Source organism: Triticum urartu, chromosome 1 (assembly GCF_003073215.2).
Source record: "Triticum urartu cultivar G1812 chromosome 1, Tu2.1, whole genome shotgun sequence".
Taxonomy (NCBI): Eukaryota; Viridiplantae; Streptophyta; class Magnoliopsida; order Poales; family Poaceae; genus Triticum; species Triticum urartu.
This window is the reverse complement of record NC_053022.1, coordinates 353,590,779-353,613,451: the sequence shown is the minus strand read 5'-3', so window position 1 is coordinate 353,613,451 and position 22,673 is coordinate 353,590,779. Positions and strand designations below refer to the sequence as shown.

The window sequence follows — 22,673 nt, the reverse complement described above, 5'->3', positions numbered from 1 at the left end:
CGCGTCTACTTAAAATGATTTTCCTCCTGCGTGCTTAACGTACCCGACCTAATCGCCTGCTCGATTGACGCCTACCTATGGAGCCGCTCGCTCTGGCACAACATTTGCGCACGGGTCCGTCCCTGCAACGCCGATAAATCTGAGTGGTCGAGCTCTGGCCGCGGCAGCCCCGCAAGGCACCACCTCACCAGGCCCTCAGTGCCCCAATCACTTCCCCGGAGCGACCAAAGGTTGGCTGGCAACCGTAACAACAGGTCTTGTTTCTCTTCATGATTGGTGTGCAGGACCTACTCCAGGAGCAATGCTGGGGACGTCGTGAGCTGCCTCTCCCTCTCTCCGGCACGGACCGCTTGCACGTTAAAAGGGGGACGCCTAAGCATCGCGACTCATGGGCTCCTACCGGCTCTCCAGCCCTCACCCCCTGGCCTTGACCCACGGCATCGCGATCTGTCATACTAGCGGCGGCTGAGCTCGCTCGACGGCCGGGACCTGAGGACGTAGAGCATTAAGGAAAGTGCGGGGAGTGGGAAGAAGCTCGCGAGGACCTAACCCACCAGCGCCTTAGCTACCACCACTCGGGCCGGGCGCTTCGTCGAGGAACTACACCAGACTCAAGAGATAAGTTACGCCCTTACAGGAGTTGGACCAATGCAGCGCAAAACCCTCGCCCAGTGCGGCTCTGTCACGGCGATGTTGCCTTCCTTTCTCACCCAGCGAGGGCTGCTTGAGCGCTAAAGGGGACCTCCCAAGCATCGCGACTCGGGGGCTCTTACCGGACCTCGGGCCGCTCACCTCCTGGCCTTGACCACGGCATCACGACCTAGCATATCAACGACGGCTGAAGCCTGCCTGGGGACTGGGACCTGTCAGCGTAGAGCGCCACGTCCTCGTGAGGATAGAAAGGGGGAGCCGAGCCGAGACAGGACAAGCACCTCGCATTGATTCATATTAAGACATAATGTTCGCAAAAGACATGGCAGACGCCTTACATACCCCCATGGGGTGTTGCTTCGATTCCTCGCAGGGAAAAAAGTACTAATCCTAAGGAACGCTAATCACCCGCACCTCCGCAAGGGACGCCATCATCAACAGTGGGCTGCCCAACGTCGGCGCCAACCCCATCCAGATCAGTGGCGTCGGCGGCTGGACGCAGCTGCCCCGCTCCGAGCACGGCACGAGCTCGGGGGCTCGTAGCTGTCGTCGCTCGTCTCCGGAGTAGCGAGGAGCTCGGGGGAGCCGCTGCATTCCCCGGCTCCTCCGCTGCTGCCTGAAGAGCTGTTGGAGGACCGATGGGCGGGCCAAGTCCTCGCCAGTTCGTTGCCCCTGCCGCTCTCCCTGGGGCAACACTCCAGTCGGCGTCCTTCAGCATCGAAGACCTTGAAGAACATCAGGGAGGCGCCGTCGTATTCAAGATGAATTACGAGGGCACCTACCGTCCGGCAGACCCGGGCGATTTCGCCCCAGCCCCGGGTCATGAAGACCTTGCCCGGAGCGACGACCGCGACCTCCGCGGTCGCAAGGGTACTACAGTCAGCGTGCTGCAACCAGAGCTCCAGAGCCCCGCTCGGCGGCATCTCGAAGGCGAGGGAAGGAGGAAGGCGAATCCAAGAGCTTGGAGGCATGGCGGCGTGGAGCACGAGCTCGCAAGAGGAGCGCTCGGCGTGGACTCCAGGAGGAACGACGCGCACCACCGTGCCTCGCCGGCGTCGACGGCGGCACCGTCGATGTCGCTCGACGCCTTCTCCCCCAGGACCCACGACGCGGGCGTACAAGGGTAGCGAAAACCCAAGCGGCGGCCGCTCGTACCAGGGCCTCGATGCCTCCTGCTGAGCACCCTCATCTCGGTGGCAGAGGACCAGCCGCTTCTTCGGCGGAAGTGGGTCAGGACCCTCTCGGGGGGCCTTTTCCTTCTCTTCTGCAGAAAACCGGCGGATTGGTGCCATTGGCGTAAGGAGGAGCAAGAACAAGTAAGAGGAAGGAAAATACCAGCATGAAGGGATGGACTGAAGGGGCTCGCGCAGCCCCGTACTTATAGCCAGAGGAGGCCAACCACCGAGCACCATGATCGCAGGTAATCATGACCGGTTTCTCTGCATGCAGGGACTTGTCAAGTCGTGTGGTCGCCGAGGCATCGCGGGGAAGCGCATACGCCCACGTCCAATCAATCGCCACGCGGCGCCCAAGGCCGCAGGCTATTGGGGCCCGCGGCGCTTCGCGCTCGCTCCTTCGCTCCCCTGCTAGGCCAAGCCCGGGCGCGCCTTGGGCCCGGGGGATACTGTCGGCGTTCTGGGAACGGGGGTCCCCAGACTTGCCTGCATGCGGCCTGCGGCGTGGCTCAAGTGGGGGCCCAGCGCGGCCCATCTTCATCAGCTCAAGCTCAAGACCATCACGAGGGGCCAAGCCTCGCGGGGCGGACGACAGAAAGCTTTCTCAGAGGCAGCCTCATCAGGCAGGCTCGCGAGGAGGCGGAGAGATCAAGGCAGGGGTACCTCGCGAGGAGCCCGTGACGCAAGCCATGACGATCGAGACCAGGCGGGCGCCGGCCTGTGCAGTGTCCTTGTTTCCCCTTTGGTGCAAAGGGGGCAAGCACAGACCAGGGCATCGGGCAAAGGTTACCATTCTGGTGCAACGAGACCAAGACCAGCAGAGCGGCAGGACGGAGGTCACCGTGGAGCCCAAGACGGCGTCATCACCAGTGCTTTTGGCAGCCGAAGACCACCTTTGGTCAGGATAACTTGTACTAGATGTTCCCCTTCAAAATGGCCAATTGTTGGCGCCCTTCCCGCTCATTATTTGGGGAGAGGCCCAGGGCTTCTATAAACAGAGCTAGCCACCACAGAGTAGAAGGAGGGGGAAAAGGGAGAAAAGGAGAAGGGAGGACATCTAGAGATCTGATAGAGCCCTAGCAGAGAGAGAGAGAGGCGACTGAACTCACCCAAGCAGTTCATCGCACCAACTCAAGAACACCTCTCGCGAGGCTGTTCTTCCCTTGTACGGTTCATCGTCAGCCCCTGAGGCAATCCACCACACCACACACTGAAGTAGGGTATTACACCACAACGGTGGCTCGAACCAGTATAAACCTCGTGTCCCTTGTGTTGTTCGTTGTTTCCAGCTTAAATCACGCGAGGAGATTGGACGTAGATCGGTAGGGGAGAGATCTCCGCGCGCACCCCAGTGTTCGAACCTCAAGGGTCTGACGGAACCCGAAATCCGACAGATACACCGGACAAATTTTAGAAACACGCAAAAAGATTGAAATTCTGAACTTTCTTGAAAATACAAACAAATATTGAAATTACAAACAACTTTTTATATTGCACAATTTTGAAAACATGGAAAAAATTGGAATTTCCATTTTTTTTAAAACACGAACTAATTTCGAAATCAGAACATTTTTAGAAAATTGGGAACAATTTTTGAAATGTGAATAAAATTTGAAATTTTCGAATTTTTTTTGATTTTTTTAAAAGGAACATTTTTAAATTGTAAGCAAAAATGCTGAAACTATGAACATCGTTTTAAAATTCTGAACAAAATTTTACAACAAGATTTTTTTTGAAATTCTGATTGATATTTGAAATTTTCGAAAAAACTTGAAAAGAAAAGTACACTTTGAAAAGAAAACATGAAAAAATAAACGAAAAAGAAAGAATAAAGAACTGAAAAGAAAGAAAAAGAAAAAAGAACAGAAAAAGAAACAGAAAATAAAAAACGAAAAACCCAGTAGAAGAAAGAAAAACAGAAAAACCAGGTTCTGGGAACCATCTAGAAGGTTCCCTTTTTTTTGAGTTGAATCTAGAAGGTTCCCAAAACCGGTTGACTCTTGGTCACGCTTTAAGGGGGCCGGCCCAGATCCCTCGCTCCCTGTGTGTGGCATATGCGTTGCGTCAACAATTCGACGCAACGAGCGGCGAATAGGAAGTTTCAACGATTGTGTTGTTAAGTAAAACACGAGTGGTGTGAAATGGGCTGGGCTGGAGTAGTAGGCGCCAGCTTGGGCTGGGCTATCTTCTCAGCACGCTCCATGACAGATGAGGGAGAGAAGCAAACTGAAACCCTAGCTGCTTGCTGAGGCCCGCCACGCAACAACACGGCACGATGCGGCGGTGGTGCTGCTCCTCCGCCGGCGGCCTCGCCCGCCGTTTCCTCTCCTCCCCCACCGTCGTCCATGCCCGCCCGCCCGTGTCCTCCCTCCCCTTCCGCCGCGACCACTCCCACACCCACGCGCCTCTGCCCATCATGGGCTCGCTGTTCCACTCCGCGGCAGCCGCTGCGATCGTCCGGCCTCCGGTGATGGCGATGCAGGTGCGCCACTACGCCATCAAGGGCAGGTCCCGCGCGCCGACCACGCCCACCATCTCCAAAGTCAAGAAATACAAGATGAAGGCCCCCTCGTAGGTTCCCAACTCACCCTCCCTTCACCGCCAGTGTATTGCCTGCATTTCTGAATCTCACGGTGGTGTGCGTGTCAGCTCCATGAAGTTCCGCTTCAGAACGATGAAGGACGGCCAGATCCGCAGGTGGAGGGCCGGCAAGCGCCACAACGCACACCAAAAGGTGCGATGCTCTTCGTCTGCTAGTTGCAGCCCCTTTTCCACAACGTACTCACGTTTTGCTTAAATTGCTCTAGGTCCATGTATTTCTAATTGATGACGGTACCAAACTATGCCTTTCAATCTTACAAATGCTAGCCTGCTGTGGCGCCGCAATCCTTCCCACACATTCGAATTAGTACTGTCATATAGATGCATCAATATAGTTAAAAAAGGCACGCCTAGGCTCTAGGTGATAGCAAAATGCCTAGCACATAATTGCGCTTAATGTGTGCATAATTGTGCTTAAGCGTGTACTTTGGTCACAAAAGCACAAGGCGGTGGCAAAACACACAACTATTTTAAAAAAACTTTTGTGCATCATGTCTCTCAAATCACAAGCATATGACGGATAACAGCTGCTTTTCTTTCCACAGTTGCTCCTGATCTATCTTTACCAAAGTATAGTTGCCACCAAGGGACCATCTTAGTAAATACGGAGTAGTAGCAAATGCTAGCCTGCTGTGGCGCGTACGGCGATCCTTCCCACACTTTCGAATTACTACTGCTGTATAGATGCATCATGTCTCTCAAATCACAGAATGGAAGCATACGATGGATACTCTGCTCGCCTTTCAACGATTGCTCCGGATCTATCTATACCAAGTGTAGTTGTCACCGAGGTCAAGGGCAAATTATCTAGTTGATCATCTTAGTAAATAGCAGTAGTTCTTCATTGCTGTATAACTTAGCAACTACAGCATCTGTTGATCTTTCCAGTAAAGTTACTTAAAAGCTACACTTTATCTTATACTATTTCGACATAGTCAATCGTAAAATTCAGCAAACCTTTTTCAAAGGAAAAAAGAATGTCAATAAAATGTGAGATAAGTCTGTTTAACACCCTAAAGTATCAGCTTTGGACCATTTCCCTCCTAAGGGCCTCTTTGATTAACATGAATTCAAAATGCAGGAACGAGAAAAATACAGGAAAAACAAAGAATTGTAAAAAGAGGTTGGAGTGGATGCTAGATTTCCTGTGGAACGTAGTACAAATGATTTCTTAGGAAAAATTCCTATAGGATCTATTCCTACAAATCAAACGACCAACTTAGGAAAAATTCCCAAGGGTTATAATCCTCCAAAAGTCCTATGAATTTCTTTTCTAGCAACGGAGCCCTAATCTATTTTTTTGGTACATCTAGCCCCTTGACCTAATTAAAGTATTAAACTGGGTAATTACCCTCCCAACCATGATTTATCAGCTGGTTTAGTGGATTAGGCACCGGTTTGGCAGATTAGACATCGTTTGATCTGGTCAATGAAGTCAGTTGACGCACTGTGTGACCAGTTTGTTTGGGCTGCATCTGACTTGGCCGATGCTGACCAGGGCCGCCTTAGCCTGAAGTACTCCCGCATTAACTCGAGGAGGCACTGGCTAGACTTCCACGCGACGGTGTGCCATGCATCCCTGTGTCGGACACTAGGTTGCAATCACCAGTCCTCGAGTGTCATGCGTTTTGTGTGTTTTCGGCTGGCAACTATAATCGATCAGCTTGATCGTTTTGCTAGCTAGCTTCGGCCATTGGCGACCATTAGATGTCCTGAACAAATCAGTCAGCCACTGTGTGCCAGCTGCGTATGTACACATCTCGTCAGCTCTGATTTGTTTTTGTTGCTGGAAGTACCCGGTGCTATCGGGGCTGTGCCAACATAGGCTGCCGCAAAAGACGAGTTAGTCTAGCTTTAAGCCGTCCGGCAATGTCCTTGACGCGCAGCCACAGAGTGCCTTGTCAAGGTCAATGCGGAGGTCTTGGAGAGTCTCCCTCGTGACAACTGATAGGGGTCCATCTACGAGGCTGTACTCGGTGAAGCATGAGATCACCTCCCTCCTGCGGACGTAGGGCTGTGCGAGTGCCAGCGGTGGCATCCGTATCACATCGATTATGGTTTTCAATGATGATGAGCTAAGCCAGTGTCTAATTACCTAAACTGGCCGATAAATCATGGTTAGAGGTATAATTACCCGGTTTTATTAGGCTTTGGCTTGGGGGGGGGGGGGGGGGGGGGTTGGTTAAACAGCCTGAAGCTGATAGTTTATGGTGTTAAACATTAAACGGACTTAACTCGATACATGGACGTTATGTCGTTGTATGTATGATTCCAATTGGATTTCTTCTTTGAATTTGCTTGTGATGTACTTCTGAATTTGCAGTCCAAGGAAGCAAAGAGAAGACTTCGGAAGCCTGCTTTAGTGCATTTAGCTTATGCCAAAGTTATAAAGAAGCTCAACTTCTGCGGCTAGGAAATTGATGGATGGAGGATGGTGATTGGCACATGAATCTGATCAATGAATACTGATTGCCAACTTATCTTGTTACATTTGTCCTTTGATGCATTGCCATCAGATTTTTGTGCTCCCATCTCTTCACCGATGCCGATGATTATTTTATTGTACTACCATCCACTTGTTTTCTAAACAATCAGTTGATAAAGGCTCCCCTGTGTTTTGTTATGCACACGGAGAAGACTCACCATAGTGATGATAGACAACCTGCTGCCAGTAAGGAAACTCTATGTCCCTTGTCCTAGCTTCAGATTCAGTGAGCTTCACATGCCAATGTTTTGACCTGGAGTTCAATTGTAGAAATTCAGAGGACATTGTCCTGTCTTATGTGCTGTGTTTTCTCGAATCACATAGTTCACCGCTTTGTTTGTATTGTGGTTGTGATTCGGAGATCTTACTGGTGCTGTCAAGGTAAGCTTTCGGCTGCATGGTGAATGTTGTATTTGCTGGTAACTGGGCAACTCTGTGCCATGATGCGCTATGGGAGCAGGTTGAATCTGAGTATGAATGCGTACCCAAGGATAAAGAGCATCGTTTATTGGCCATACAGAAAGTTATCTTTTTGGGCTGCAATTGGTCTAGAAAATTATGCATGAAACTAGAATATAATGGATTGCATTGTCCAGTCTCATCAGAGACTATGGGCAACAGGGCTTGCATCGTGGTAATGAGATTCTTGTTGTCGTCTGAGCTTTTATCTGCACATTCGGGCCTCAGGTTTTCCTTTCAGCATGTTCCTCCTTTCCTTTTTATCTTTCTTTTTAACCTTTTTTAACAGTGCGGCGTGGCCGGATTTCGCCATCAATCATCATGATGAAAAAGGAGATTGGTGGAACTTGAAGTGATAGATCAAGAGATTCAGAAACAGTTGCCGTGTTAGTAAACTACTACTCCATCCATCCGTCCCAAAATAAGTGTTGCTGATTTAGTACAAGATGACACTTATTTTGCTTCAAGAAGCGAGTGAAAACAGCATGAATTGGTAAGCTATATACCTTAAGCTGGGTTCAGTATAATTAACCAAGTTGTCATCGACAAGTACATTCGAATCTGGCCTTGCATGTTCTCTTGTTGCTAACTATAGTGACATGCTCTTTCCTTCAAGTAAACATAAAAAGGCCCCCCCCATAGAAGCTACTACTGACACAAGTAAAAAGTCTCGTCATCAGGACTGTGTAGGCGTCGATTGCTTGCTCGATTTCGTGGCTTCAGCGGTAGAGGCAGACGATGAATTCTGGATTAGATGTAGTCGCAGAAGCCGGAGCTGAAAGGATCAAACAGCTGCTGCTTGCTGTCATCTTCCTGGATCTTGTCGATGGAGGAGAAGACGCTGAGGGCGTCCATGTCCGCGAACAGGTCCAGGTCGCTCTCTTGCTTCAGCTGATGGTGAGCACCAACACAGTCGACGTCGACGTTGGTGTTGCTACTGTTACGAGCTGCCGCGGCCGCCAATGAAGAGGAAGAGGAGGCGGCGATCTTGGCGGCGGTGGCGGAGGAGGATGACGGGCGGGTTGATCCGGCAAGGGCGTTGCGCTGGGTCGGCCACGGGTGGTTGTGGTCGGAGGTGTAGGTGATGACGAGCATGTTGGGGTCGGTGCGGCTGCGCTCCACCTGCTTCCTCGCCGGGCACCCCTTGGAGCTGCTGCAGCGGTAGTAGCCCCTCGGGTACGGCGACCCCTTGATGGGCTTCTGCCCGTACTTCCTCCACGCCCACAGGTCCGACGGCACCACCTCGCCGCTCGTGCTATGCCGCCCGCTCGCTCCCGGCGCCGCCGTCGGCGCCGGGATGCACACCACCTTCTTCGACTGGCTCTTCCTGCACGCACGCAGCATCGATTATGGCATGTTTTAACACGTAGTAGTGCCATCGGTTCGTGTGAAAGCTAGGAGTAGATTAGATAGATGAGGATATGTTAACCTTGGCTTCATTGCGGTAGGCACACGAGGGTGATGGGCGATCGACATGTGCTGCAGGCGGTCGCCTATCTCCGGCGGCGGCCCGACCACCATGTCGCCTTCCCTCTCGAAACCCGGCCGACGAAGCATCCCGGCCAGCGGCTCTGGATGCGGCCGCGTATATGTCGTCGCCGGCGGTGAATGCAGCGAGATCACGTGATGATCAGACGAAGGAGGCCGGCTACTATTATTGCCGCCCATCATCATGGCCACCATTCCCAGCTGCTCATCGCCATGGCCGACGACCAGGCCGCCTCCACCGCCTCCTCCTTCCAGCAGCAGCGAGCTGTACTCGTCCTCCTCCTCCTCGTCGGCAGCCGGGGTTGGCAGCTGATGAGGCGGGTGCAGGCTTGCCCTGACGACATCGGAGAGATCTCCTTGCTCGCCCGGCGACAGCCAAAACAGGTCACACATGATCGACCCGACGGCCGCGGCCGCCGACGCCGGTGTTGATTCACTGGTGCAGCTTATGATCGATCGATCAGCCCGCAAGCGCAGCGCCGTGGCCTACCATGCATGCATATCGGAGTCAGCCGAGCGAGCGCTTGTTGTATATATGTGCATGAGGATACCCAGCTAGCTACACATGTAAGTGATACAAATGAGTGGAAACTGGAAACCCGGGGCTGACTTTTAACACTGGGAAGGAAAAGCGGCGGCAAAGCAAGACGAAGGTGGTGGTGGTGCTACCATTATACAGGCGAGAAAGGAGACAACTTATTATACAGATCCAATAAAATTCACGGTAACTAGTTCGCCGGGGAGCACGCATGAACTACATCTAATCAGTTGATCACAATATTTGAACGAACGGGCTACTGCATATGCCTGCTCACTGATAGAGCCAGCCATTCCGGCGGTCTTGTCTTGCACTGTCCAAATCGGCAACTCCCCCTATCGACGGTCATCCATCCATCGATGGCTACTATCGTTTCAGCGATCGATCCATCCATCTCCTTTTCATTTTCTGTCAAAAAGGACCTCTCGCCGGCCCTCGATCTCAATACCTCTAGCTTTTATCTTTTCTTTTGCCTTTTTGTATCCCGCCGATTCCAGCCACTTCTTTAATCATTTCATGGGTTTCGGCGAGCACTGGCAGCTTGTTAAACTGGCCGGCAAGACCGGGGTAGAAATGAGATGCATGGATCTATCTTGGGCAGCAGCTTTCTGAATTTACTGCCACATATGCATGCCCTTCGGCTGCCACATGGCATATGTGGTATTCTCTCCGACAGGGTTTATAAGGGCTGACATGGAGGTGCCGGCGTGGCTTGTCGGGACCCTGGCCGGTGGCCGCCGATGAAGCTGGTGGAGAAGATCCAGATTGGCAGAAACCCCTTGGTCGGCCCCGGCCGGCCGCACCGACGACAATGCTCAAGGGCGCCGCTTTTCTTCTTAGAGACGTCGGCCTATATCTGCTCCTCTACTTCTCCCCTACCCGCCTCTCGGGTGAAAACCCTAACTCCGGTGAGCGGCGGTGGCAGCGTCCTTGACGTCGTGACCTTCCTGAAGGCGCCGCCTTGAGGGCTGAGTGGTAGTGGGCACCGTGTGGGTCCTTGACGGTTGCTGGTGGTGGGCACTGCTTCAGGGGGAACCCTAGGATCTGGTCTTCCAGATCGAACGATGATGGTACTGCGGTGCCGTTTCTCTCTTGGGAGCATCGTTTGTGAAGCAGCGCTGGATGACAGAGACAGGAGGTGGAGCGGCTTCATCTTGCACGGAGCTTTGGTGGAGCTGTCAAGTCATGCCTGACCGACAGATGCTACGCTGAGTCATGCCTGGTTGGTAGGTGCTACGCATGACAGTCTTCCAGAGTCTTTGCGTCTGGACAGACGAGCGCAGGGCGGTGGCGCTGTTGGGCGCCATGGTGGCATCGATGGTTGTCCGGACTGACAAGGATGATGCGGATCTCTCTCCTGAATATGGGTCAGTGGTCCGGTGATGATGGCGGCTTCTAAAGCGTGTGCATGTGGTGTGCGCTCTAGGTCTGCTGCACCGGCTGTTGGTCCCGATACATTATTTGGATGGATTGGCGACCACACCGGTTTTAGATATGGGAAGTGAGAGCACTCCACATTATCGAGTTTGTAAGTGTGAGTGATGGTTTCAGGTGGATTGATGTAAGTTTTTGTCAGACCTTTGTGGAATAATTAATAAAGATGACTGCATGCATCGATTGATGCAGAGGCTGGGGGTTTAACCTCCTTTTCCAAAAAAATATCATGTATTTCAAGATCTATTTTGACCATCAGTGTTATACCAATAATATATAATATATATGTATGCCACAATAAGTATACCATCAAATTTGTATTAGAAAGAAGTTTCTAGTGATATAACTTTTATATCACACACAGGCCACATATAATATTATCAATGATGGTCAAAGTAATCCAAAAGAAACTTATTAAGCATTACTAACTTGGACGGAAGGACTAAGCTATCTTAAAAAAATGCATGTCCTCCAACTGAAATTAACACAAAATGTCAAGCTAGTGACAATTGGGATTAATTTATTACGAGGAGGATTTTCTATCAGCAGTTACCACGGAACCCGTTTGAGGTTTCGCCGGTGTGGAATTTTCCAAAAATTATGAGAAAACATACACTATAATGTAAGATGATCTAATAAAGGGATTAAAAAAGTATGGCTTAATGTGCCCTCGGACGAAAAATAACCTTTTCTTTGCCCAGCGCACATAAAAGCTTATTTTTGCAGTCGCTCCACTGGATCATCTTATATCATTGGCGTGATGTCCCATCATTTGTTTCATATTTCTTGTAAAAAATTAACCTTTAAATCTTAACGAGTTCCCCAGACAACAATGTACATGCAATTTTACCTATCTAGGATCAGTGCAGACTTAAGGTTTTTTTGTCAATCCTAATCATATATATGGCCTAATCCAGACAAAGGGCAAACATGAAGATTAAAAAACATTGACATCTATTTTGAACTACAATACTATATTTTGTTGATCTTAAATGTAATACTTCCTCCTGTCCATATTAATTGATGCTGGTTTAGTATAAACTTTTGCTAACTTTGTATTAAACCAACGTTAATTAATTTGGATCTGAGGGAGTATATAAATCTTCTAGGGCATATACATGGTCTTAATGATGGTGCTTTAACCATAAATATGTAACCAAACATATTTCATGTAGAAATACTTATATAATTGATGAAAAATCTAATAATTTCAATACGATATCTTGGATACGAGTAAATTTTTCATATACGGTCAAGTTTATAAATGTCTCACCGCAAAAATAGAAGTTTATAAATATCTGACTTACATTTTGAAAGGGATACAGTAAGTTAGTAACTACTCCCTTTCCAAAATAATTGCCGTGGTTTTAGGGAGTAGTAAAGTTTGAGGAGCAAAATAAACTTTGCTCTAGGATGTCTACACTAGCTAGGCTAGAGGTGGAGAGCCACCATGAAAGAAATAACATGGAAGGAGCACAACAAGATTCTTATTTCCAATGTATAAACGACAAGCTAGCTAGAATGAAATTAAGCAGACAACAAGAAATGGCGGCTGAACCATCGATCAAGCCGGTGAGTGCATGGACTGTTACAAATACTTTCTTGGCCCGAGAAAAGAGGGCGATGCCTGATATCACTGATTCGCCCCTAATTATCCATGACCGAAAGCTACATCTCAAAATCGACCACCTAATTTGCTGCAGTAGTTCTAGTAGTATACAATTAATTTGTTGATGATTTCATCCAGCAAAGTACGTGATGATTCGATTGGTTTGCAAGCAGTCATGTCAACGCCCGATTGGTGAACAAGCTAATCAAATTCACTAGACATATACTAGCTGGTTAGTCAACCATCAAGTCGTCAACCGCATCGATCCTATACTATCCTACATTATCTATCAGTTCCAACATAGTATGTCCATCACGGTCCACTTCCACTACATCGATCGTAGTAGTAACATAGCTGATCTGGTCGTGTTACTGGGAGATTAACAGGGTCACATCACATTCAGACCGACAGCTACACGCACCACGAGAATCAGAAGCGAGGCGGGATGATGTGAGGCGGACCTGATCGGCGACGGGGCTGGAAGTTGCGCCATGCATGATTGGTTGACGACGATGCGTATGCCTGTGGCGAAATGGATTCGACGAGACGCTTCGAGGGACAGAAAAGATTGGATGGCATGGCATAGGCCGGCCAGCCGCCCGCCTTTTACCACTTGGGAATTGGATGGAGCTGCGCAGGCCCCATCAACCCGTCGCCTCGCCCTAGCCCGTCCGTCCGTCCATGGACGATCGGGTTCGTGCGCACACTCATTCACCCGATTGATCGACCTCTAGTAGCTTAGCTAGCTCTAGCTATAAGCTGTACAGAAGAATCTGAACTAGTAGCAGCTAATGATTGTCCCCCATATATTTCCTCTTTTCCGGCCGGGTGGTTCGATGATCGTTTGACGGATGCGTGGCTAGCTTGCTGCGTGTGGCCGATGGAATGACACCGCTGAGTTAAGCTTGGTAGGGTTGCAGAGTATGCGCAAAAAAAAAAGATAGGGTTGTAGAGCTGGAGTTCATTCTAGGTATTTTTTTTTTGGAGACATTGGAGTTCATTCTAGGCGAAGGAGGCTGCCATGGAAAGCTTTTTTGAGTTTTTTTAGTATGCATAACAATATGGCTCGGCCCAGTTGCAAAATGCTTGCTCACTATTTTTGTCATGGATGACAAAGTGAGTGAGAAGAGAGTGGGCCGGCCCAGACCGTCTTGGTCCGCTTCGCCTATCTCCTCCTACCTTTCATTCTAGAGAGAGAGAGAGAGAGGCATCGCATCGCGGATCGGCCATTGAGAGAGAACGAAGGGAGAGCGGCGGAGGAGGCGAAGGCATCATCCATGGCCGCGGTGGTCCGGAGCGTGTGGCAGGGCATCAGGGAGAAGGGCCTCACCAACTTCCTCCGCCACGCCCGCGAAGAGGGATACCTGTAAGTCTACCCCCCTTCCCCCACCCCCTCGCCCCCTCCCGGATCTGAGATTCGTCCATGCTCCTTCTCCTGTGGCTGTTCGGTCAAGATCCCATGCGATTATCATCTAGGGTTTCTTCAATTTCGAACGCCTCGCGTGTCATTTCACTTATTATTGGGATCGCTAGTTTCGTCCGCATCCAAATTAATGAACCCAAATGAGTAGGCAACATCACATATTCACCTACTGCCTCAAATATCCCTTAAAAATAAACCTGCTGCCTCAAATTACATAGTAAGCTTACATGCCTTCGAAATTATTCTGCTGGGATTGCAAGGCCTGAAAACAAAAAACACAAATGAATGTTCCTTCCTCTTGGTCTATGCAGTTTAAGACAAAATCATCCGGTACACAAATGCATCTGCGGATGTTATCATTTTCCTCAATAATAAATCACAACACAGCATACCTTCAAGAAAATAATAAGGTAATAGTACAACACAACACAATGAGAAAGTGCGGGGCAGTGCAAAATTCATACCATCGGTCAGCCACTGTACTCATTGGCTTTTAAAAAATTTCATGTGCTTTCACCTTCCACATAATGCTTTTCGATTAGTAGCAGGACTCTAGCATCCCAGAATATAGTACTTTTAAACCTAGGTACACATTACAATTAGATCTAATAGTTGGGAATTCTCACATTAAGGTATCTTCTTTGTGAAAGCATGTGCACAACTTTGCTGCTGCTTCCAGTTATTACTTGATAGGTATATATATCGTTCCATCAGAGAGCACATTTTTATTGTGATGAACTGGTTACGGCCTGCAGCTTCAAGCCTTCAAGTTGGTGTCCCCACTTCTTAAAAGGAATCACTTTCACTCTTTTCAGTTTTCTAAATGCAATAGTTGTGTTGCTTTTCGGTGGAGTATCACCATGTACACTAACCTATTCTTGTTGGTATTCTCTGGACTGTTTTTAAATTTCTAAAATGATATAGGCCTCATAGAATTCCATAGTAGGAGGAAAAAAGAGAGCTAAATTCTACATGTCTTTCTTTGTTTATGCTTCTAATCTAATGTTGTAACATGGTTTTATTTACAGAAAATGCCTTGGGGACGGAAACCTATTGTAAGTCCTCCCTCCCATCTCTCCAGTTTTGTTCGAAGGGATGTGTGGTTGTGTGTCTCAGTGTGCAGACTTCTCTTCTTTTCAGGCAAACCAAAATTCACAACATTGGTGCAACCCTTGTAGGAGTTGACACTTTTGGAAACAAGTACTATGAGAAACTACATGACACTCAGTATGGTTAGTGCATCGCCCCTTAGTTGAGCTACTGCAATTTTTTATTGTCGAATTCTATTGCATGCCCACATTAGAATGTTGACCATCAAACTTATAGACATTGCCACTTTAGAAAGAACAGTATCGGACTCTGTACTCATCATCTCCTGTTGTCTAAGATTTTGTCTCTCGTCTCTTCTTTTCTCTAACGCCTGAGATTGGAACTTTGCTAACGAACATTCCAAGCTTGACGATTTGTATTTCTATGTGTGAGCATACTTCTTGTGCTTCAGTGTTTCCCCCTGATGATGTAGTAGAAACTAAACATTGTTCAATCTTCAGGAAGGCATAGGTGGGTAGAGTATGCGGACAAGGGTCGCTACAATGCATCCCAAGTGCCTGCTGAATGGCATGGATGGCTGCACCACATTACAGACAGCACTGGAGATAAGGCAAGCTGTCTCTTTCCTTGTGCTATTTTCCTGCGCATATAAAATTTCTGAGATGCTTTATCCGTTTAGGCAGGGTTTCCTGAACAACATGTATTACCTAAGTTGTACTACCTCCGTTCAGAAATAAGTAACACTGTTTTAGTTCATATTTGAAGTAAAAAAGTGTCACTTATTTCCGAACGGAGGGAGTATAAAATAAATGAGCACTTAGGCGTGTCTATAAGGCCATGGAATCAATGGGACTATGAAAGTTTTCTTATTTTCCCTCATTTTTTTAAAGTTTGATTATTATTTGAACGGTGCAATAGGCTGCTGAGAAACATTATCACTTTTTAAGCTATTGTTAGCCGAAATGTCCTTTGATGTGTGCAAGTAGATTCAGTGCACTAGTTTTACTATTGGTAATTCGAAACCAAGTAGCTCATAAATATGACTTTCTTTTGGAGGGGACAGCTGCTGGAGGAGAAGACTAAAAAGTTCATTAGGGAGCACAGACAGAACTACACCGGACAGGGTGACGACTTGATCTACCACTCCAAGGGGCATGCTCTGAACCCAGGGCAAAGGGACTGGACAAGGTACCAGCCTTGGGAACCAAAGAAAGAAGAGGCCACCTGATCTGTATGAATGGTACCTGATAATCCTCTTCTATGTTTCGCATTTGGTTTGGTGTCGCGGATCTAAAACCGCCAGTCACCTTGGTTTCATGGACTGGACCTGAATAATGTACTCTATCTGATACTGAATACCTGCCACTGAACAATTTTAATCTCTGTGGATGTGGCAATTGAGAAACTGGCGATTCGGTCGTCGGTGTTTGCATTGAAGAGTTTCTTTTTTCTACTGATGTCAATGGTGCGTGGATGTTGAGATGCTGAAAGGAGATAATATTGTTTGGTAAATTCCGTGGTGTTGCAACATGCCCGTGTTCTTTTCTTATCATTTTCTCTTGAGAAAAGGCCACCATCACCATTCATGTCAAGAAGCTACATGTACACACGGGGAAGACACTCAACCACATGGAACAGGACACCTGGGCATGGGCTGCCCTGGCCTGACAGCCTAGACTCAAAGCCTGACGGTTGAGCTGGACAAGGGCTCCAGTTTTGGCCCGAACAATTTAGTAGGGATGGGACATGAGTCCAAGACCAATCCATTCCATCCCACTGTATTTCTAAACCAAACACACCCTAAAACAGGTTTGGAAAAGAAGATGGGCAATGAAGACCCGGGTGAAGTTGGGCCACTGACATATGGGCCCATCTATCAGTGTCCCAACTGCACCCTGCAGTACGCCAATAAAAATGCATCTTTTCTAGTTTGGTTGGAATTCATTGGTTCATCTTAAGAGAATATTCCTCTTAGATGCAGAACACGCTTGATCCGCAACCAACTTCTTAGTACATCAACACTAGAAGTGGCGGAAGATGGGTAGGTGGGGCCTCTCAACCAAGACGTCGTGGTTGGCGAGTGGGGACTCTACTGAATTTAGCATGGGTGTGGTAGATTACTATCGTGAAACCGGACCTCTATGAGTGCTTTACATGGCCGGACCAAAGCTATTCTAAAAACTAGATCCATTGGAGTGGGAAGTACTCAAGATATAGAAGAGGACTCAAGCAGGTTTGGTCCTCTTTCTCTGATGTGTTCTTAGAACCCACTACCCTCCCTCCTAAAAGACCATGTGACCACCGGATTCGAAAAGCTAATTATAGGTTCTTCTCTCCATCGAAACAATAGGGCCGTTATGCTTATTACTAAACTTGTTGAAGAGATGAAATAGAACCGAGGTCTATATTTTTGATCAGAGGTTAAATCGATCATCAGATACCTCTGAATTGGTGGAATCACCGGGTTCTTCGCTTTAGCGGCTATAGAGAAAGAGAAGGCTCTCATCTCATCGCCAACACTACCACAACATGAGGGGAGCCGAGGGCCCAAATCACACGCTACTGATGGAGCCATCCTTGCCACCTTATTGACTCTGTGACGCGCTCGAAACAAGGCGGAGAGAAGGAGAGCACACTTAAAGCAAGGTGGAGAGAAGGAGCACACAACTAGGCGAGAATCGACACATGCCAAAAGGCCGCAAGTAGTAGGTTGAAATGAAAAGATGACGCTGGTCTTCGCTAACTATCTGAGGCAGTAGTCGGGCATGTTTCGTTGACCTTTGGCCTACATACGAATATACAGGGATGGGCCCCTCACCCACCTCATTGTTGCCGGCTAGCCGGAGAGGAGAGGGGAGGGGACAACAATGGAGAAATCGGAAGAGGAGTGTGTGGGGCCGGAGCAAACAAATCTCGGAGGAGGGTTTGGTATCATTGTTTGTGTGTGAATATGGCTAAGATGCTCTTTTTGATTGCAATGCCTATCCTTCTCTCTGAAAAAAAGAATAACTTCAACAAGCACATGCAGCCGGTCGCGTGCATTATTGTTAGTGAAGGCGACGACTTCTTTGCAAGAAACAAATTGAGAGGTGAAAAAAACTGTGGAGATAAAATTAGAGTACTCTAATAAAATTGAGAGAGAGAGAGAGGGAGAGAGTCGTGGAAGCGTGGAGAAAGAGCAGGCGTGGACGACGACGACGACGTGACTCCTCCAGGGCCTCCCACCTGGTTATGGTTAAATCCTCGGGTACGTAACACAGCCTCGCCTTCCTCGTGCTACGCGATTGTGGTTAGGTACCAACCATCTTCCTCCGCGGGTCTTACTTCAGCACGGCGCGCTACTACTCCTAGCACGGAGCAGAGCAGGACAGGACATTAATGGCGTCCAAGGTTAGTACTACTACTGTTCTTCTTCCTCGCCCGCCAATTTCCCTTTGTAGCTGCTCCCCCGCCTGCCCCTGGCACGTCGTTGGCTTTCCACCAGTACCTTTCGTCGGCTGATCGGTTTCATCGGCTCGGCCGGTTCGAATTTCTGGTGCAGGGCGAGAGGGATGTGGAGATCCACGTCTCCTCCCCGCCGCCCGACGACCGCGACGCCGCTAGGCCCTTGCTGCCCGCCGCCTGCGAGGCCTACTCCGTCTCCGCCGCAATCCTCCCGTACGCCGCTCAACTTCTCCTCTCTACCGCTCGCTTAACTGATCGTTCATTGCTAGATTCAGTTTTTTTTTTTAACTTACTGCTGTACTGCCACCACCCATGCTGTTGCTGCTGCTTCATTCATCTGGGGTCTCCTTGGGTGGGAGCACTGCAAAACCATCAGCTTACTCTGCAACCAAAAGACTTGTAGAATTGTAGTACTACTCCCTCCGTTCCTAAATATTTGTCTTTCTAGAGATTTCAACAAGTGACTACATATGGAGCAAAATGAGTGAATCTACACTGTAAAGTATGACTATATACATCTGTATGTGATAGTCCATTTGAAATCTCCAAAAAAGACAAATATTTAGGAGCGGAGGGAGCAGTACATAGTACAAAACATATCGCCTATCTGAATGCTTCGTTGTACTGTCTGCAGCTTCTTTTTCCCAGCTCTGGGTGGGCTTCTCTATGGCTATGACATCGGGGCAACATCTGGTGCCACCATATCGCTCAAGGTACCACTTCCTCACCACCCTCCCCAGTCTCCAACGCCACAACAGCTTACAGTTGGTCATAATTATCTTCTGTGCATCGATTGCAGTCCCCCACATCCAGTGGTACAGCATGGTACGACCTGTCATCAGTGCAAACCGGCCTCGTGGTATGCTCCACTCTTAACATCAGTCCAATCTTCTGTAATTATGCCATCACCACGTTTGGCCTCATTTTAGTCTGCCGTGTGCCTTGTCGTTCCATTGTTTGCGATGCAGGTCAGCGGCTCACTCTATGGTGCTTTGATCGGATCCGCCACGGCATTCACCATTGCGGATTTTCTAGGTACGCATGTTCTGCTCTCCTCGTGCTCTACTCCATGCTATGCTGTGCAATCTATCTGTTGTTCTGATATGATCTGTGCCTAATTGCTTACCACAGGAAGGCGCAGAGAGCTTGTTGTTTCTTCTATCATGTATTTGATTGGAGCTCTTCTCACCGCAGTGGCTCCTAACTTCCTTATCATGGTGGTTGGTCGCTTTTTATATGGCATAGGAATTGGATTGGTAACGATACTTAATGTCATACTTGAATTGGATATGGACACATACATACATTTCTATATGAGGCTTATGTGAGTCGCTTTCATTAGGCTATGCACGCTGCTCCAATGTATATTGCTGAGACTGCTCCAAGTCAGATTAGAGGCATGCTCATCTCTCTCAAGGAGTTCTTTATTGTTCTTGGGATGCTTGTAAGTTCATAGTAGATACTTCTTTTCCCCTTCTCCGCCCACTTATCTTCCAGCCTACTTATTTCCATTTCCTTCTGCAGCTTGGTTATATAGTAGGCAATCTATTTGTTGAAGTGATTTCTGGTTGGCGCTACATGTATGCCACCAGTGCTCCGATATGTGTCATTATGGGCATCGGAATGTGCTGGTTACCTTGTTCACCTAGGTGGCTTCTGTTATGTGCCACACAAGGAAAAGGAGATCTGCGGGAGACAAAAGAAAATGCTACACGTTGCTTATGTCGATTGAGGGGTCAAGCGTCACCTGATTTGGTTTCGGAGCAGGTCAATTTGATTCTGGAAGAACTCTCATACGTTGGTGAAGAGAAAAAAGCAGGCTTCAGTGAGATCTTTCAAGGAAAGTGTCTCAAAGCAATGATAATTGGATGTGGTTTGGTGTTCTTTCAGCAGGTACTCTCTTCAATCTTTTTTGTTGACCTGTCCTAGAGTTTTGTTCGTATATTCTCCATGATATCAGGTTGATCTTTTCAGTTCAAATAATATCAGGCTGATCTTTTCAGTTCAAATAATATCAGGTCGATCTTTCCAGTTCAAACAATATCACGTTTTATGTGGTGTTTATTCTTCTCCTTCTCTATGTATTTGCCAGGTCACTGGTCAACCAAGTGTGCTATATTATGCTGCGACAATTTTTCAGGTACTAATACTTCTGCATATGAAATTATTTAACTCAAGTATGCCATTATCTTGTGTTAAGGTTGCCATTTCCAGTATAGGGGTGGGGGGTCAATCTTGCAGGGCTAGTTGGATTTGCATGTCATTGCCTTCAAGCACCATCAATTTTTTGCTTTTCTTGCTGTGTTATTGATAACTATCACTATTTGCACACAGAGTGCTGGATTCTCTGGAGCATCTGATGCCACTCGTGTATCAATTCTTCTTGGCTTGCTGAAGGTAGGTGCCAAGTTTTGCACAAGTTTAGTTTAAACTTATAATAACCAGCAGTGATATCTGCCCACTTTAAGATGGTTCAGAGGTTTCACACGTACAAATTATGAATGCCTTGAGAAAAATTCAATATACACACGGTGATTCCATATTATTTTTAGTTGAATCCAGCCCAATATATGCCTAGTTAAGATTTGATGCAATGCTGATAAATGCATAAGAAAAATAGTACGATTTTCCGTTAAATTGCATATGTCTGTGTTTGTGTGGAAAAAACAAGAAAGTATTACTAATGCTGTGGTTTCATCTCTGTAGCTGATTATGACTGGAGTTGCCGTTCTTGTGGTTGACAAACTTGGCAGAAGACCATTACTAATTGGTGGTGTTAGTGGAATTGTAAGTCTGGCTTCAACATGTAGATTTCTTATTTGAATATGACCAACCACAAAAACATAACCAAGTTGAAGTTAGTATTCGAATGATTTCTATCATTATGTGTAATGAAATGATATATTCATATAACTGAATAATATCTTTTCATGCATAACTATGTGTCTCTGTGGAACAAGGTATTGTTAACTTTCAAATATACCCCAATGTTGAAGGCTATCAGGGGCTAGGAAGCATGATCGTTTTTTTATCCGATACTTTGATGGAGATGTATCCACACTTATTCACACTTTGCTGTTGATGGTTGTTATGTGCAGGCTGTCTCCCTATTCTTATTGTCTTCATACTATACCTTGTTTACGGGTGCTCCTTATGTGGCTGTAATAGCACTTCTACTGTATGTTGGCTGCTACCAGGTACTTACAGAGTTGGCTTACCCTTATTTGCCATAAAAATAGTACAAGAGGATTTCAGGGAGGAATATATTTAGCCTCACCTTTCTGAAATACTAGTTGGCTTGCATTTACACCAAACTTTGAGCAGTTAAACTTTACCTGTGAGTTAAATTTGTCTCTTTGTCTATCTGATAAGAAGTGGTTACTTTGCAGTTATCATTTGGCCCGATTGGCTGGCTTATGATTTCGGAGGTTTTCCCGCTGAAACTGCGTGGCCGTGGATTGAGTGTTGCTGTTCTTGTGAACTTCGCCTCCAACGCGCTTGTCACTTTTGCTTTCTCCCCACTAGAGGTACAAGCCTGCTGCTCTTTCCTTATGAGTTTTGCCTTGGTCCTGGAGTGTATTATCAAGTTAATCCTTTCTTAAGGTTAGTACTATCAAGTTAGTGATCTTTTCGTGTTTCTGCATTGTGCTGTAGGACTTGATTGGCACCGGGGTTCTCTTTGCTTCGTTCGGGGTGATTGCGGTGGCGTCTCTCGCATTCATATTCTGCATTGTGCCTGAAACAAAAGGGCTCACCCTGGAAGAAATCGAAGCCAAACTGTAGATCCAACTATCTGTAATCTCTCATCTTAGTTAGCATCTTCTTTACTGCTCTTATTACTCAGCTATTTTGTATGTGTAGTATTACATTGAGAAAACTACTTATTTGCCTCTGAATAAGGTATATCTAAATAGAAGGTGTCCAAGTGGAAGGGTCTTCATGAGCGAAAAAACATCGAAGGGCAAAAACCGTGAAATGTAGAAAATCGTGAAAAAATTGACATCAAAACGTGTGCAAACACGCATAGAATCGAGAAAATTTAGATAATGACATCCAGCAAAAAACTGTTTAAGCACATGAAAAATATGTTCTAAAACCTACCAAGTTTGTGATATACGTGAAAAATGAGGTCCTATTGCAAAGATACTCTCAAGCAAAATATTGTTAGGACGTACCAAAAAAGTTCTGTACCAACCCCCATGTAGTGAGATGAAATTTGAGAAAAAAATGGTATTGCCTGAGAAACATCTCTGGCGTAACGCAGTATATATATTATGTACCAACTCATGTAACCATCGAAAATTGGGCAAATTATG

The 22,673-nt window shown here is 47.3% G+C and overlaps 4 protein-coding genes across 4 annotated transcripts; 3 read left to right on the top strand and 1 right to left on the bottom strand.

Annotated features, from left to right (window-relative positions):
* The first annotated feature begins 4,036 nt into the window (after positions 1 to 4,036).
* LOC125511802 lies at positions 4,037 to 7,231 on the top strand. The gene is made up of 3 exons (XM_048677140.1): positions 4,037 to 4,397; positions 4,476 to 4,560; positions 6,751 to 7,231. Exons 1-3 carry the CDS (start codon positions 4,102 to 4,104, stop codon positions 6,838 to 6,840), a joined length of 471 nt encoding a protein of 156 aa, XP_048533097.1. The 5' UTR covers positions 4,037 to 4,101; the 3' UTR covers positions 6,841 to 7,231.
* A 607-nt stretch (positions 7,232 to 7,838) lies between these two features.
* LOC125511786 (probable WRKY transcription factor 4) lies at positions 7,839 to 9,586 on the bottom strand. The gene is made up of 2 exons (XM_048677139.1): positions 8,801 to 9,586; positions 7,839 to 8,698 (listed from the first exon to the last, which is right to left on the bottom strand). The coding sequence occupies exons 1-2, from the start codon at positions 9,250 to 9,252 to the stop codon at positions 8,122 to 8,124; spliced, it is 1,029 nt and encodes a 342-aa protein (XP_048533096.1). The 5' UTR covers positions 9,253 to 9,586; the 3' UTR covers positions 7,839 to 8,121.
* Positions 9,587 to 13,592: 4,006 nt separating this feature from the next.
* LOC125511769 (probable NADH dehydrogenase [ubiquinone] 1 alpha subcomplex subunit 12) lies at positions 13,593 to 16,350 on the top strand. The gene is made up of 5 exons (XM_048677138.1): positions 13,593 to 13,806; positions 14,892 to 14,918; positions 15,004 to 15,095; positions 15,414 to 15,523; positions 15,977 to 16,350. The coding sequence occupies exons 1-5, from the start codon at positions 13,718 to 13,720 to the stop codon at positions 16,139 to 16,141; spliced, it is 483 nt and encodes a 160-aa protein (XP_048533095.1). The 5' UTR covers positions 13,593 to 13,717; the 3' UTR covers positions 16,142 to 16,350.
* Positions 16,351 to 18,015: 1,665 nt separating this feature from the next.
* LOC125511753 (D-xylose-proton symporter-like 2) lies at positions 18,016 to 22,282 on the top strand. The gene is made up of 15 exons (XM_048677137.1): positions 18,016 to 18,160; positions 18,243 to 18,303; positions 18,455 to 18,570; positions 18,992 to 19,070; positions 19,157 to 19,216; positions 19,326 to 19,392; positions 19,489 to 19,613; positions 19,700 to 19,801; positions 19,882 to 20,250; positions 20,450 to 20,497; positions 20,692 to 20,754; positions 21,064 to 21,144; positions 21,456 to 21,554; positions 21,747 to 21,884; positions 22,012 to 22,282. Exons 2-15 carry the CDS (start codon positions 18,292 to 18,294, stop codon positions 22,138 to 22,140), a joined length of 1,488 nt encoding a protein of 495 aa, XP_048533094.1. The 5' UTR covers positions 18,016 to 18,160; positions 18,243 to 18,291; the 3' UTR covers positions 22,141 to 22,282.
* The last annotated feature ends 391 nt before the right edge of the window (positions 22,283 to 22,673 follow it).

What these genes read in the sequence shown, in the direction of transcription:
- LOC125511802 (XM_048677140.1), top strand. Translation starts at nt 4,102, where the DNA reads ATGCGGCGGTGGTGCTGCTCCTCCGCCGGCGGCCTCGCCCGCCGTTTC. An exon ending in TACAAGATGAAGGCCCCCTC is followed by an intron (nt 4,398 to 4,475) that starts GTAGGTTCCCAA and finishes TGTGCGTGTCAG; the next exon opens with CTCCATGAAGTTCCGCTTCA. An exon ending in GCCACAACGCACACCAAAAG is followed by an intron (nt 4,561 to 6,750) that starts GTGCGATGCTCT and finishes CTGAATTTGCAG; the next exon opens with TCCAAGGAAGCAAAGAGAAG.
- LOC125511786 (XM_048677139.1), bottom strand. Translation starts at nt 9,252, where the DNA reads ATGTGTGACCTGTTTTGGCTGTCGCCGGGCGAGCAAGGAGATCTCTCC. An exon ending in CCTACCGCAATGAAGCCAAG is followed by an intron (nt 8,699 to 8,800) that starts GTTAACATATCC and finishes GCGTGCGTGCAG; the next exon opens with GAAGAGCCAGTCGAAGAAGG.
- LOC125511769 (XM_048677138.1), top strand. Translation starts at nt 13,718, where the DNA reads ATGGCCGCGGTGGTCCGGAGCGTGTGGCAGGGCATCAGGGAGAAGGGC. An exon ending in CTTGGGGACGGAAACCTATT is followed by an intron (nt 14,919 to 15,003) that starts GTAAGTCCTCCC and finishes TCTTCTTTTCAG; the next exon opens with GCAAACCAAAATTCACAACA. An exon ending in CAGACAGCACTGGAGATAAG is followed by an intron (nt 15,524 to 15,976) that starts GCAAGCTGTCTC and finishes TGGAGGGGACAG; the next exon opens with CTGCTGGAGGAGAAGACTAA.
- LOC125511753 (XM_048677137.1), top strand. An exon ending in CACCATTGCGGATTTTCTAG is followed by an intron (nt 19,393 to 19,488) that starts GTACGCATGTTC and finishes TGCTTACCACAG; the next exon opens with GAAGGCGCAGAGAGCTTGTT. An exon ending in GTTTGGTGTTCTTTCAGCAG is followed by an intron (nt 20,251 to 20,449) that starts GTACTCTCTTCA and finishes TGTATTTGCCAG; the next exon opens with GTCACTGGTCAACCAAGTGT.